The 14,082-nt window shown below is 37.3% G+C and overlaps 3 protein-coding genes across 3 annotated transcripts; 2 read left to right on the forward strand and 1 right to left on the reverse strand.

Moving 5' to 3' along the window:
• Positions 1-97: 97 nt before the first annotated feature.
• On the forward strand, positions 98-3,466 carry ccng1 (cyclin G1). The gene is made up of 6 exons (XM_020928774.2): positions 98-281; positions 1,232-1,495; positions 1,574-1,827; positions 2,048-2,126; positions 2,213-2,323; positions 2,397-3,466. The coding sequence occupies exons 2-6, from the start codon at positions 1,232-1,234 to the stop codon at positions 2,586-2,588; spliced, it is 900 nt and encodes a 299-aa protein (XP_020784433.1). The 5' UTR covers positions 98-281; the 3' UTR covers positions 2,589-3,466.
• nudcd2 (NudC domain containing 2) lies at positions 109-5,187 on the reverse strand. Its single transcript, XM_020928883.2, has 4 exons — positions 4,767-5,187; positions 4,219-4,267; positions 3,988-4,139; positions 109-3,695 (listed from the first exon to the last, which is right to left on the reverse strand). Exons 1-4 carry the CDS (start codon positions 4,953-4,955, stop codon positions 3,612-3,614), a joined length of 474 nt encoding a protein of 157 aa, XP_020784542.1. The 5' UTR covers positions 4,956-5,187; the 3' UTR covers positions 109-3,611.
• An 856-nt stretch (positions 5,188-6,043) lies between these two features.
• On the forward strand, positions 6,044-13,553 carry gabra6a (gamma-aminobutyric acid type A receptor subunit alpha6a). Its single transcript, XM_020927795.2, has 9 exons — positions 6,044-6,086; positions 6,180-6,247; positions 7,501-7,721; positions 7,803-7,885; positions 8,204-8,347; positions 8,862-9,014; positions 9,762-10,015; positions 10,910-11,163; positions 13,234-13,553. Exons 2-9 carry the CDS (start codon positions 6,245-6,247, stop codon positions 13,253-13,255), a joined length of 1,134 nt encoding a protein of 377 aa, XP_020783454.2. The 5' UTR covers positions 6,044-6,086; positions 6,180-6,244; the 3' UTR covers positions 13,256-13,553.
• The last annotated feature ends 529 nt before the right edge of the window (positions 13,554-14,082 follow it).

Consider the following 14,082-nt stretch of genomic DNA (forward strand, 5'->3'; position numbering starts at 1 on the left):
ATCCAATTAGAACACAGAATTTAAGAGCCTTGAAGTGAGTAACCAATGAGAGCTCTCCCTGTTTGGGCATGGGCATGGTTTTATGGCCGCATTAAAACCACTCTGTCCTTTTCCCCATCGCCTTACGCCAAGGGTAGGGGGGTGTGCTTAGGCAGAAATTAAACTCTGCTTAAAACTTTCTTAAGTGAAAGTTCATACTTGCACTCATTTTCATTCGCTTAGTTTAAGCGTGTGAAGCTTTTGTTTTGTTTTTAGCAATCCACACAACCCAACTTGCCAAGGTAAGTAGCTACATTTTCCTTCTACGTCCTTATTTATAAAGGCCAATGGCAATTATTGGCTTATTATGTTAATGCTGTTTTACATATGGTCAATGTTGTGTGGTTAAATACTTAAAAAAAAAAAAAATACAAAGCGAACGCGATATCTCCGATTTTATAGTTGCGTTAGCACGTAAGCTATCGATTAACATTCAGGAGCTGTTTGAAAACTATTCCGGCCCATATTTTAGTGTCTTTCTTGCTTTTTATTTTGCCTTTACTAATTAATGCTCAGTTTCCAGTAAATGTTCAGATTTGATACGTGTTATTTCTTTCTATCTTGTGCTAGTTTTCCGTTTGTTTGTATGGCAGGGACATGTCCTGACATGACGCAGGCTCAGCCCACTGCCGCTTTCAAGGCCTTTAGCTTGAAGAAGAGACACATTTAATTCTTCATCTCATCGTAATTACGCAACATTTTATCGTATTTATCTGAGTAGGAATCTTTGAATAACTAGTGATTAAAAGATTTAGTGTTGAGATGATTTGAACGGGTGTCTCTTTCCAGTTCAGTCCAGTCTGGTGACAGCTGGGTCGAGGCCTTATTTGGAAGTGTCCCTCTCCTCTGCTTCTCACGCACTCGCATTATAGTGTAAAGTTACTTATCGATATGTAGTCAAATTTAACGCCTTGTCATTGCTGGTGACTAAATGCGAGTATCGAGCTCGGGATCAAACGTTATAATAATAACCAGGTCTCTGTCATTACTGGTGAATTTGATTCTCACATAAGTGCTAGAATACTTGTGAATAAATGCTATGTTTATTTTGAACTAACGTTACATTAACATTAGGTAAACTTAAAATGTTTTTTGTTACAGTCACAGTATGCTTCTTACCTGTTGAGTGGTTCATTTTTTGTTCTTCACTTACATACTTTATATACTGTTTTCTTCTTGTGCCTATTTGTAGATGATTGATACAGTCACTGCCCCGGGAGCACTGCCCTTTGCAGTGCAGCTCAAGGCTTTAATGGACCAGGAGGGCAGATACCAGCCAAAACTTGGAGGCCTGAGATATCTGGAGAGTGCGCAGGACAATGGGCTCCGAATGACCACCAAACTGCGGGAACTGGAGGTGAGGGACCTGCTGTCTTTGACCAGGTTCTTTGGATTCAGTTCTGAGACCTTTTCTCTGGCTATCAGCCTCCTGGATCGATTTCTGTCAGTCATGAAGGTCTGTACAAAAAAAACAAACAAGTGGAATGTAAAATTATGTTCAAATAACTCAAGATTATATATTGTTTCTGAATAGATTCAGCCCAAACACCTGTCCTGTGTGGGTTTGTGCTGCTTCTACATTGCTGTGAAGTCTAATGAAGAGGAGAAGAATGTGCCTCTTGCCAATGATCTGATCCGCATCACTCAGAACCGCTTCACGGTGTCTGACATGATGAGGATGGAGAAGATAATCATGGAGAAGCTCCACTGGAAGGTGAAGGCCCCCACAACACTGCGCTTTCTCCGCCTTTTTCACCGCCACATCCAGGAGCAGCTTGATGATGAGAGGTGAGGATGGTCACATGGAGGTTGAGTCTTATGACTCAACTAGTTTCACAGAACTAAAACGTGTCTCATATTTAGCATTTGAAGGGAGCACTAGAGAAAAATATAATTTAGGTCCATCAGGCACGTGCACCTACAAGCATCATGCATTTAAGTGACATTTCCCTGTGTGAAATAGCCAAGGATTACAGTTTTTTTTTTTGTTTTGTTTTTTATTTAATAGTAAGAAGATCCTGAGCACTGAAAGACTGGAGGCTCAACTGAAAGTCTGTCACTGCTCATTTGTTTTCACCAAAATTAAGGTGAGCTACAGAGAGTTCATCCTGCTTGTTTGACATGAAATGCTGCTGCTAATCTTCGGTTAATCTGAATTGTACTTTGTTTGTAGCCATCTCTGCTAGCTCTTGCTCTATTGAGCTTTGAACTTTGTGAGCAACATGATCCAGAGCACAGTGACAAGATATTTGATGCCCTTTTCTCTATTCAGATGCAGCTTTATGTAAGTGATCAGTGTTCAATGAAATCTGGGCAACTTTACTCCACATAATAATAATTTGTGCTTATCGCTGTAGATCAAGGATGGTGATCTGGTTTGCGTGCGAGAGCTGGTCGGGAAGTGCCTGACTGAATATGCCACCTCCAAGTGCTCCAGGCCAAACAGTCAAAGACTTCGCTGGACCATTTCAGGAAGAACTGCACGCCAGCTGAAGCACAGCTACTACAAAATCACTCATCTACCCACCATCCCAGAGTCAGCCAATTGAAATCTCTACCTGAGCTCTCAGTAACTGGGTGACCTTCATTAAAGTTTCTTCAGTTGTTTTAGCAAAATTTGGATAGCAACAAGGTCACTCACTTAATTCAACTTAATTTTCTTTACAGATGGCCATCATAGATGATGGCCTTCTTTAAAGAAAAGCCAAAATCATCTATCATACATCAAGCACTGTTCCATCTGCCCCATCTACGAACAGTAATGCTTTGTCTGCATCCTGGCTTAGTTTTACTTTCGTGGTTGAGTTGCTTGCACGAGTGTACAGTATGTTCTTGTTAAATCCATACCATGATGTTTGGTATTTGGGTTGCTGGTTTTAAGCAAATAAGTATAGAACCACCTAGGTCCTCAGTCCACTGTGTGGAAGAGGAGGGAGAAGGATTTTGTGAACATCAAAAAAGGAACCAAGAAATCAGGCCCAAAGTCCTTAACTCTCACCCTAGGTTGCTAAACTGTCGTGAATGCACACTCCTACCCAAGGTGATAATTTTAGTTTTTGGTTATGGCGAGGAAGCTCTGGATTTCTCCAGTGAATAAGGCTAGTTTATGATTCGTCATTTCTAGCGAATCATATTTGAAGCTGAACATCAGCTTTGCCAAGCGGTTACCGATGAGTTGTTTTCACTGATTTCTGATTTGTAGACACAAAGCATTGCTTATGCTAAATTATTAGTTTTCAATTAGGCAGAGAACACAAAAGTGGTAATTACAATAGAATAATTGTTAGAATATTTGACAGTTCCCTGTGTTGTTTTTTTGTTTTTGTTTTTTAATGAGTTGTGTTCTCAATTCAAAATTGTAATTCCCACCATCTGGTAAACCTATATGCTTGTACCTTTCAATAAAAACTTTATTGAAAAGCCAAAAGGTTAATATGTTTTTTTTTAATAGACCTGCAAAGTTAAGATTGTTCTCAGTTGCCATCTTAACATGAACCAAATATCCAAAAATGATCTGAAAGAAATATTCATCAACTTCATAATTTTGGTCAAATGTCCACCTTTAGAAGTTGTTACTTCTGTAAACTGGAAAAGTCCGGGCCGCCTCCTGCAAAATTACCGGAGATTTCTGCACCACTGAAGTCAAAACCAGGATTCTGAAGAAAGAAAACAAAACAATGTAGTTGCTTTTTCACAACTGTACTCGAACAGTAAAGACTCAAAATTGGTAACATGAGAGCTTTTATAGCATCCATATCTATTGTGCTTTACATGATAAGATTTTTGTGTGCTTATATTTTTAAGCCATTGCATTTTCCAAGTGAAAGAAATAAAAAATAAAGCACAATAATGGAGCCATCACATAATTAAAGTACCTTTGGCGATCAAGTTCCTCAAATGATGGCTGTTTTAAGATATATCTGAAAATGCCTGCACCTCAATACTTACTTCCCGCTGGAACCTCTCTAGTGTGAGTTTCCTCTGCATCTGATCTTGGACCCACGCGTTGGCACAATACTCCCCCTCCAACAGAGACGACCAGCAGTTCCCTGCTTCTCTGTTGGTCTTCATTAGGACTATATGGATGAGACATTTATCCTCTACAAAAAAAGACAAGTGCATTAATGAGGAAATGCCACAATTCAATGAATCACAGACATGTCATTCACATAAACCCACCTAATGTCCATGTAGCTTCATCAGAAACAGTTGTACCAAACAGATTCCCCTGGTGAGCGCATAAAAGACAATTAAATGAGATTCATATTGAGGTATTTGTGTTCAACAATCTCTGATAACTGACAAAGTGGAAGAGATGACAGGTGTGATGCAAGAATAGTTAGAGAATAGTGGTACAGAGTCAAAGACCTTTTGAGACAGAGCTGAAGATGTTTAATGAGGAAGCAATCTGTATTAAATAAATAGTGAAGAAATAACAATGTAGTTTTAAACACTTAATTCTCCATTATTATAAAGAATTTCACTGAGTGTCCTCTTTTACACCCTGTCTGGCATTGTTTGTTCTGGGGGAAAAGGGAAGCCTATCGAGTTCAGAGTTTCGAGTCAGGCAGTATAGTAAGACTGACAGACCAAAGACAAGATGTATAGATGTTTTAAAAAAAAAAAAAAAGACAAAAAGGAAGAAATGAAAAAGGACACAGCCGAAATGTAGAAATATTTCCCGAACAAAAAACACACAGCCTACTCATGACAAGTTAATTTACTACCTTGAATATTTCCTTTCCTTTAACATGTAGCTCAATGTCCTTAGAGCCCAGGCGACACTTCACTTCTTTGGCGGACGTCCCGTGAGGAACATTCACCTCGATAAACACCTCCTCCATGGTCTGGTACCAGGACCCCCAGGGGGTTTTACAGGGGACCACACCGCTCCTCTCCTCAAAGTGCACAGACATCCCGCTGCCTCACGCTCGGCTAATAACGCTTAACTCTAGCTACCAGATGCTTTTTTCTTTTAAACAAAATGTTTTGCATTGATAAAAACTACGCTCTGTTCAGAACAATAGTTTAGTTATTAGGAATAGCGAAATAATTTTCACATGGCAGCTACTATTTCTGTTGTTTTCTACGTTTCTAACTCAACAGCATTTCTTCCTCTGTGCTTTGGTCTCATTTCCGGGTGTTTCAGTAAGTCTCACTACAGCGCCATGGTGTGTACAACATTAGGTATAGCACAAACATTAGATTGATTATACCAATGCAAATGGAACAAAAGTACGTAGGAAGAATACTACTAGTAAGTCAAAAACAAAGAAACAAGCAAACAAACAAAAACGAAAACAATTCCCTGGTAAAAATAAAATATACTTTATAAATGTATATACATATATGTATATAAAAGTTTATTTTATTTTCACCGGGAGTTTAGGTAATTAAAAAGACCGACTTAGTGTTAAATTTATTTTTGTTGCGATACTTGAGTTTCATTTTATTGTTCATCATTTTATTTTTGATAAGTTCTTGAACATTTCTTCTGCAGTTGGCTGCATGTCTGTAACAGACAGATTTTTTTAGAGGATGAATAAAAGTAATTCTGATCTTATATATATATATATATATATATATATATATATAAATTACAACCATTTGTATTTACCTAAAAAGGGCTCCCTCCTTGCAGTTAATCTGTTAATGAGATTACTATTCTTGTCGTGGTGACTTCTGTTTCCTTCTTACTAACCAGACACATGACTGCCTTCAAAGACCACTGGATGTAAAAGATGATTCATTTTTTATCTCAAAAAGGAATTTAAAATAGCGTTGTCCTAAAAGTTTATTGGGAAGAAATTCTGCAGAATCTGGTATAAACCATGGCCACCGGGTCAGTAACTGTAATTACACTTATCTCATTTGTAAGGTAAGTCTTCGTTGCTTCAATATAATTTCAAAAGTGATCATAGTCTTAGGTCCTTTTCTTTGTAGTCTTGTAGTGTATGGAAATGAGAGGATTAACTCAGATAACATTACTCGTATTTTGGACCGATTATTGGATGGCTATGATAATAGACTTCGTCCTGGATCTGGAGGTGGGTGATGTATCACATTTGTTGTCACATTCTGCTGATCCTATATAATTTTATGTGTTTTTCAATGAGTATTTATTTATTTTTATTTTCAAGGTGGTGTTACAGAAGTAAAGACAGACATATTTGTCACAAGTTTTGGACCTGTTTCAGATGTTGAGATGGTGAGATATGGCATGTCTTTGGAGATGTATATAGTAATGTGTTGAGATAACAGAGGCCACTAAATGTCTGCCTTATGGGCAATCTGCCACAAAACCAATTAATGAGCTTTAATCTGTTTCAGTAGCACCATGGCTCCATTACTGATGGCCTTTAAATCAATATGACAGCACGTCAGACTGAAAGAATGCTTCAGTAGATTGATTAATGATTATCTGGGATGAGTGGCATTCATCACTGCCTCTCATTTTACTTCAGTTGAGAAAGTTGAATACAAGTACATTGAAAAAAAAGCTAAACTCTAACAGAGATTTTCCTTTTTTTGTGTGAAAGAAGACGTATCATGCTATTTTTCTGGTATTTCTGAATTGTTATGGCTTCTAGTTTAACATGAGCTGTAATATATGTAAATAGCCATCCTTAGGGCGTCCGCTTCTTGACTCACACGAAATGTACAAAAACTCACGTAGTCCGTAGTTCGTTTGATTTCTTTTATTTGCAGATTTTCAGCGTATGCAGTACAGTGCGGTGCGGTGCAGTGCAGTGCGGTCAAAGACCGTGTCGGTCGCCCTCCACAATGCCATAGTCCCCACACACCTGTCTCCCTATTTGACCTGATTTCCCTAGGACCCACACTCTTTCGTGGACCCACCCTCTTACGCTATAAACCTAAGGACTTAAATTGACTGAAGTAACTTAAATTGGGACTGAAAATAATTCATTTTAACATTTCTATAATTTTAAGAATACTATTTTAATAATAGTTTTTAAGGTATAATAAAATATGAATTTATGGTAAAATATAAAATAACTTTTTAATAAATTAAATTATGGCTCTTACATGAATAATTAAACATAATGGACATAGTGTTACGTTTTGTCCAGTGTTTTCCACAAACAACTCAAATACAACTTTTGTTGCTGTTGACCTACTGTTCATATTTGCAAATCTGCACCTCACCTTTTCATAGTACCATTTCATTGTAATTAGTAACAAATTTTCTGTTCTGAAAAATGTTTCATTTTCAAACCCTATATGTATGTATGTATATGTAATAATCATAAAGTACGGAACTGTGGGTGGAGATAGGGGCTAGGTGAAAACAGAATTTTGGGGAGATCTTGATTGCAGGACAATGCGGAATAACTAATACAAGCATAAATACAGCTTTGAAACTAACGATGAGGGAACATCAACATGGTTAAAAGCTCAGAAAGGTCGACTTTACATAATATGTCCCCTTTAATGCCACAGGAGTACACCATGGACATGTTCTTTCGACAGATGTGGGTAGATGAGCGGCTCAAATTTGAGGGTCCCACTGAAATCCTGAGACTAAACAACCTCATGGTGGACAAAATATGGACACCAGACACTTTCTTCCGCAACTCTAAGAAGTCCATTTCTCACAACATGACCACACCCAATAAGCTTTTTCGAATCATGCAAAATGGGACAGTACTTTACACTATGAGGTAATAAGAATATATATTGTCATATTGTGAGATTGCATGTAACATGTAAACTTGTTGTAACATGTTTTTTTTTTTTTTCAGACTTACAATCAGTGCCGAATGTCCAATGCAACTGGAAGATTTCCCTATGGATGGCCACGCCTGCCCTCTTCGGTTCGGAAGCTGTAAGAATAATAATTTCATTATTGTAAACAGCAATCCTTATATAAAACATATTATTTAATTAAATATTTGCAGTAAATGTTTCATTTACTGCCTTTATTACATTTTTAAACAGTACTTAAAACAGGACAGCATAATAAACCTTTTATTTGCTAAACATTCATCAAGCAAAAAGTCAAATTCATTATACCAAAATATCAGGTAGCCAAATTTTTTGAGAAAATTATCATGAGCAGCAACCATTTTCACACATTTACACCATAAGGCAAAATGTTATGACTATGTCTGGAAGCACACTTAATTTACTCTTGTCTTTCTAGATGCCTACACCAGCAGTGAGATTGTCTTTACCTGGAGAAAGGGTCTAAGTGCATCTGTGGACTGCCCCAAAGAGTCAATGAGTCTTCTGCAGTATGATCTGGTGGGACAGGCATTGTCCAGTGAGATCTTCAAATCAAACACAGGTATCTGACAGCTCATAAATATTCAAATTCTGCTGTAACTTACCACAGTAACTTAATACACTCTTAAAATTAAATTAAACTCTGTTAGGTGGTCTAATTACTTCCTTTAAGAATTTTCATTAGTTGATTCTAATCTAGACCATATGAATCAGCAGTTGTATGAGATGCTTACTTAAGTGGTCGGAGCTAATACATACTGTGAGTTTGAGGTACTATAGAGCTTAATGCGAATTCACCAACAGGAGTATTTGTATGCAGTATTTTTATCCTCACATCCTACAACTTAGGTTAGGTTACTTTACAAGTAAATTTATTAGAATATAGTCTCTAATGTTTCTTTTAAAAAAATATACAACTGTACCTTATACATATATAACAACCAGTATTCAGCAGGAATTCATTCGGTTTTATCAGCCACAGTTGTGTTTGAAGGGCAGGCAAGGGTATGTGCTTGGTGGTAACTTGTTCTGTCCCCTGCAGCAAGATTTCTTCACACGTTCTGTTTATGTTGCAGGTCACTACTCTGTGCAGGTGGTCCATTTTCTTCTCCAGAGGAAGCTGGGATATTACCTCATACAAACCTATATACCCCTTATAATGGTGGTGGTGCTGTCCCAAGTCTCCTTTTGGATAAATAAAGAATCAGTTCCTGCTCGGACAGTTGCAGGTAAAAGACTCAATTCAGTTTATTTCTAGAAATGACACAGTAGTAAATAATTCAGTGACAAAAATGAACACTTGAAGAATCTGAAAAAGTTTTTATAATAGAGTCCTACATATGCCAGCATCACTACAGTGCGCACATAACAATTATTATGCTAAGTGTTCTATATCATTATATGTGAAAGAAGAGCAAACAAAACTAAAGTATAACTTTATTGTTACTCAAGCTTTAATTCCTAATGAGATTAATAGCTCTTCAAAATCTGCAATTCAGCTCCAACACTGGGTAACATTTAAAGGTCCTATATGGTACATTTTGGCACTGACCCCAACTGTTACCGGACACATTTTTTTCTTTTGGTGACATTTTTTTGGATGGCATGTCCTGGGAGAGCTCAATAAAATCACTAGACAGTATCACCACAAATTCATAAAAAAAAAAAAAAAAATCCGCTAAAATTTACATAAAAATGTTTAGTTTGTGTCATAAAAAAAATAGTGATAAACTTTAAGGGACCCAGCACTTTCCAGCACTGTCACTTCTATAAAAGTTACAACAGCTACTAATATTGGTAACACTAATTTCATGACCACTATGCTATGACCACTATCACTGCATCATAACTAAACCAATAATGTCAAATATACAGAAGTAAATTACTTGAGTTTGTGTGTCTTACTGGTATTTATTACAATTATAATAATAATAATAATAATAATAATAATAATAATAATAATAATGTATCTTCAGGCATCACTACAGTGCTGACCATGACTACCTTGAGCATTAGTGCGCGCCAGTCTCTTCCCAAAGTGTCCTATGCCACAGCCATGGACTGGTTCATCGCCGTGTGTTTTGGATTTGTGGCATTTGCTCTGGTGGAGTTTGCAGCAGTGAATTACTTTGCCACCATCCAAGCCCATCGTTTGAAGGAAAAGAACTCCAAACAGGAGAGGCTGGAGGTGCTGGCAGAGGAGGATGAGGATGACGATGACAATGCTTCGGTAAGCAACTGAAAAGTAGTGAAATAGAAATAAGATATATAATTGCCTGATATTTTATTGTTAAAAAAAAGAAAACAATTTCAACTTTCTTTCATATGCAATATCTTAAGGATGTCTCCCCATTCAAAAGATTTTGTTTTAAATTATTAATCACTATGGCCACAATCCTAGTCCCTCATCATTCTGAAACCCATGGATACAACACTGTTTCAGTTGCTCCTGTCTGGAAAAATTTTAAAAATATACAGTAGATTTTGGTTGAAAATACTTTAGTGCTTTGTATATTTTGTATAAGCATTTTTAATAACTCTATGTGTATACATTTTCACTGTAGGCTCAGGATTGGGTCAATCTGACTATTCACAAAACAGGAGTACATAAAGACTGGGTAGAAGGAAATCAAGAAAGCTAATTTAGAGAACAGAATTTAATTATGGGCACTATGGATTTGTTTCTCTGTTTTTCAAAGTAGTCATCCTCCTTCATCCTTTCTGCTTCATTTAATTAAATAGTAATGTGTTTTGTTGTTCTGTTTCTGGTGTAGCACTCTCCTTTCCTGCTATATGCTTTATGCTAATACAGTAAGCCATCCAGTGTCCTCCTGGGATCTGCCTCACGTGTTGGGCTCATGGTTAGATGCTTTAAAAATAGCCTCGGTGTGAGAACAGAGTGGAGATCCAGCTCCTGCGTAGCTATACTCTAGTTCCTAATCCCACCAGCCTTTGGGCATTGAGCAAACTACCTGCTGCATTCCTCTGGGACACTACTCTCTCATTCAAAGAAAACCTCCTGTGGATATTAAAACCACTTGTAATCTTGTTTACACGTTCAAATAACCATATCGCAGAAAATTAACAACAACCCCCTCTGCTCTCTCTTTTATTCCCTTACTAGACAGACAGTAACCCCCGGGAAGGCCTCAAACGGAGAAACCACTCCATGTGTCGTAGTGAGAGAAGTGAAGAGCCTTCACCGGTGCCAGTCCCCATATTCCTGCAGCAGGGATCAGCCTTTCCTCAGATCCCACAGTTAGCAGGAACCAGCCCCATTGACAAGTACGCCCGGCTGCTCTTCCCCATGGCCTTTGGTCTCTTCAATCTGGTCTACTGGTACATTTACCTGGCCAAAGACACAATGGAGAAGCCCAGGTACATTTCTTCTGTAATTTAAGTGTAGTCATTGGTTTCAACTTCCTGTTTACTGATACTTTGCAACTGCAGCTAATATCATCAACATTCACCTGGGGTTTGAAGCTAGCTAATTGAAAGCACTACTCTGTTAGAAGCTCTGTTACTTAAATCTGACTTCATCTGATCTTTATTTTAACACAGTCTGACCAGAAACAGTTGACTTAGCCAGGGTGACCATAATTTCAAAATAAAAAAGCTGGGACATCCCTTTTTTTATGATTGGTAATAATAAAGTTGTAAATCAAGTGTGTAATTAAGGAAAATTGTTATGCAGAGATCATTCATGACTAACGTGTCAGCCAGTATAGTTACATTTTCTTTGTGTTTTGGTTGTTTTTAAGCAGTTTTTTAAAACAAATTACAATGTACGCCTCTCTTTACTGTTGGCAGGTATCAGACTGGTCAAAATTAGGGACATCAGGGACATTTCTTGTACAAAACTGCGACAAATCACTGGTTTTGGATAAATCCACTGGGACAGGGGACACAAGACTCAAAATTGGGACTGTCCCGGGTAAATAAGGACATGTGGTCACCCTTGACTTAGCTGGAACTACAACAGGGGAGATGATTTGTGCGCTTTAACAAGTTTCACTAGTAAACTTACAGTTACAAGTTAGCTAGCATTGGCCAACATTTGTTTCAGTCAGTCACTCAAACCTTTTTGTTTCAATGTTCAGACAATCTTAATTTTTTTTTGTCTGTGTTTTCTGTGTGCATTGTATCACCATGGTACCTTTTGCTCATTCAAAGAAAATATATAATATTTTGTTTTGAATTGTTAAGTGCAATGGAAACGGTGCTAGGTTTTTATCACTCTGCAACTCATGGATAGCCTACTGTGCAATTAAACAAAATGTCATTGTAATTACAGTTATTGTAGCAATACTTAAAAGCCACTCATCTACAGTGGCTTTTAAAATGAAACACTATAAATAATATAAAAAAAATGACTTTTACATGTGACCATTTGAAAAAAAAATAAAAAATCTTATGATTAAAGAAATTAATTTAATTAAATTGTAACCCAAATACAAGCACTTCCAATACATGTTTATGAAATTCTTACTATACAAAGATTGCCTCTATTAAACTAGGTCTAAAATAAGCCTTAAATGAGGATTAAACTAAATGATTAATTTAAATGAAGATAGAATTATAAGGTGACATTTGGCTAATATGTAAAAATGATTGCTTAAAAATATTACTTCTGCTATGAATACTGGTCAAATCAGTAGATTTCTTTCATGGGTAAAAAGGCAATCTATGGTAGTACTTGGTATGAATTTAATTGTATTGCCATGATAACAGATTCAACTTATACAGTATATGATGTGGCTCCAATTCTAAAGGAAATGTCTGTTTTATTGTTATAGAACTACCACAGTCCACAATGTAAAAGGCCTCAACACATCAACATTTTACAGGCAATCCCAGGAGGGGAAACAAAAAATGAAAAATGTCATGCTGTGTTATTGCTTTTAACACCAACACTGACTTTTACTGTCATCAAAACAAAACAGCCTTGGCTCATTTCACCAAAAAAAACACAATCATTTGCATGTTACCTGAAAGCTGCTAACACCATCTCTCCAGTGGGACTATGACAACCCCATGAGAACAGATACAACACATGTGCACTATTAACAAAATGAAAAAACACCAGACTTATTCACACCATTCTGCACTATGTTAGCTATGCACAGCTCCACCAAGTCCAAGAAGGAAGTAAAGAGATTCAGTGCAAAAACAGAGATGGAGTGGGATGGGGAGCGATCTGTTATATAACACTGGGGGGTGCAAATCTACTCATCATGCTCCTCGTGTTTCAGTCTGAGAATTTCTATGGCTGTTTTTTGTTTTGTTTTGTTAAGATGGTTCTACAGAATTATAAGACAGAAAACATGGGAGATAATAAGTGCATCATGTCTGTAACTCTCAGTGAGTTTCAAAATGACAGCTGTGAGATTGTGTTTAGGATACTCTGTGCTTCTTGTTTTAATTTGGTTTGCGTTCTGTTATTTTTAGGCAATATGATCAGCAAATCTGAACCTGGGACATTGGATTGGAGAGCGCAGAGCCTTGTCTCTACGTGAACAGCCTCTCAGCATTTGCACTCCTCTCATCTAACAAAGGCAAATGAATCGCATTCATTTCACAGGCTCTGACCAATGCTCACACTGTTGAGATCAGTACAGTGTGCTTTAAAGAGCCCATATTACGCTATGTTCTGATCTATGGTATTATCTTCTTTCCTAATCAAAACATACCTGGAATTTCATTTTCATTCACACATGTTTCACACACAAACCCTGCATATTTAGGCTGAGTTCTTTTCTCAAACATAAAAACACTCCACCTTGTGATTTCATGTGGTAATACAGAAAGTGCTCCACTGTGTTTTTAAACTCCATGCACCTTCATTTCATAGCTGCTAACTTGAAAACTATCATTACATGACATCACAAGGTGGACCAGAGCATTTTGAGCATTGGAGATCGAGACAGCCAAATAAAGCAGCGTTACTCAAACATATGTGAGTGAGACAAAACTACGGGTATATTTCTAATAAAGTAAGAATGTTATAATGGCTTAAAGCACGTGTAATATAGGACCTTTAAACTCCAAGCACACACTACTCCTGGGCCAGTCTGTATAGCCCCCCACACACGGATCTATGCATTATACTCACTCGGACACAAACCAAGAAACGCATCAAAAGAAGCACATGATATAATCTATGATGACTGTAACAGGAGGTGATGCAACTCTGAATCAATGCTCAGAAGTCTGCCCTCTACAGAAACGCAGCTCCCACTACAACCACATCAAAGGCAGTTTAGAGCAAGCTTCTACTCCTTGCAGCTTCAAAATAAT

The sequence above is a fragment of the Boleophthalmus pectinirostris genome, unplaced genomic scaffold, assembly GCF_026225935.1.
Source record: "Boleophthalmus pectinirostris isolate CB_2022bp ecotype Guang Dong unplaced genomic scaffold, ASM2622593v1 HiC_scaffold_23, whole genome shotgun sequence".
NCBI classification, from domain to species: domain Eukaryota; kingdom Metazoa; phylum Chordata; class Actinopteri; order Gobiiformes; family Gobiidae; genus Boleophthalmus; species Boleophthalmus pectinirostris.

Bases quoted from the DNA above. Each gene is read 5' to 3' on its own strand.
- gabra6a (XM_020927795.2), top strand. The intron at 7,886-8,203 runs GTAAGAATAATA...TTGTCTTTCTAG, and splicing joins CCCTCTTCGGTTCGGAAGCT to ATGCCTACACCAGCAGTGAG. The intron at 10,016-10,909 runs GTAAGCAACTGA...TTCCCTTACTAG, and splicing joins ATGACGATGACAATGCTTCG to ACAGACAGTAACCCCCGGGA.
- ccng1 (XM_020928774.2), top strand. From the start codon at position 1,232: ATGATTGATACAGTCACTGCCCCGGGAGCACTGCCCTTTGCAGTGCAG. The intron at 2,127-2,212 runs GTGAGCTACAGA...CTTTGTTTGTAG, and splicing joins TTGTTTTCACCAAAATTAAG to CCATCTCTGCTAGCTCTTGC. The intron at 2,324-2,396 runs GTAAGTGATCAG...TTATCGCTGTAG, and splicing joins CTATTCAGATGCAGCTTTAT to ATCAAGGATGGTGATCTGGT.
- nudcd2 (XM_020928883.2), bottom strand. From the start codon at position 4,955: ATGTCTGTGCACTTTGAGGAGAGGAGCGGTGTGGTCCCCTGTAAAACC. The intron at 4,268-4,766 runs GTAGTAAATTAA...TGCGCTCACCAG, and splicing joins AAGGAAAGGAAATATTCAAG to GGGAATCTGTTTGGTACAAC. The intron at 3,696-3,987 runs GTAAGTATTGAG...TTCTTTCTTCAG, and splicing joins TAGAGAGGTTCCAGCGGGAA to AATCCTGGTTTTGACTTCAG.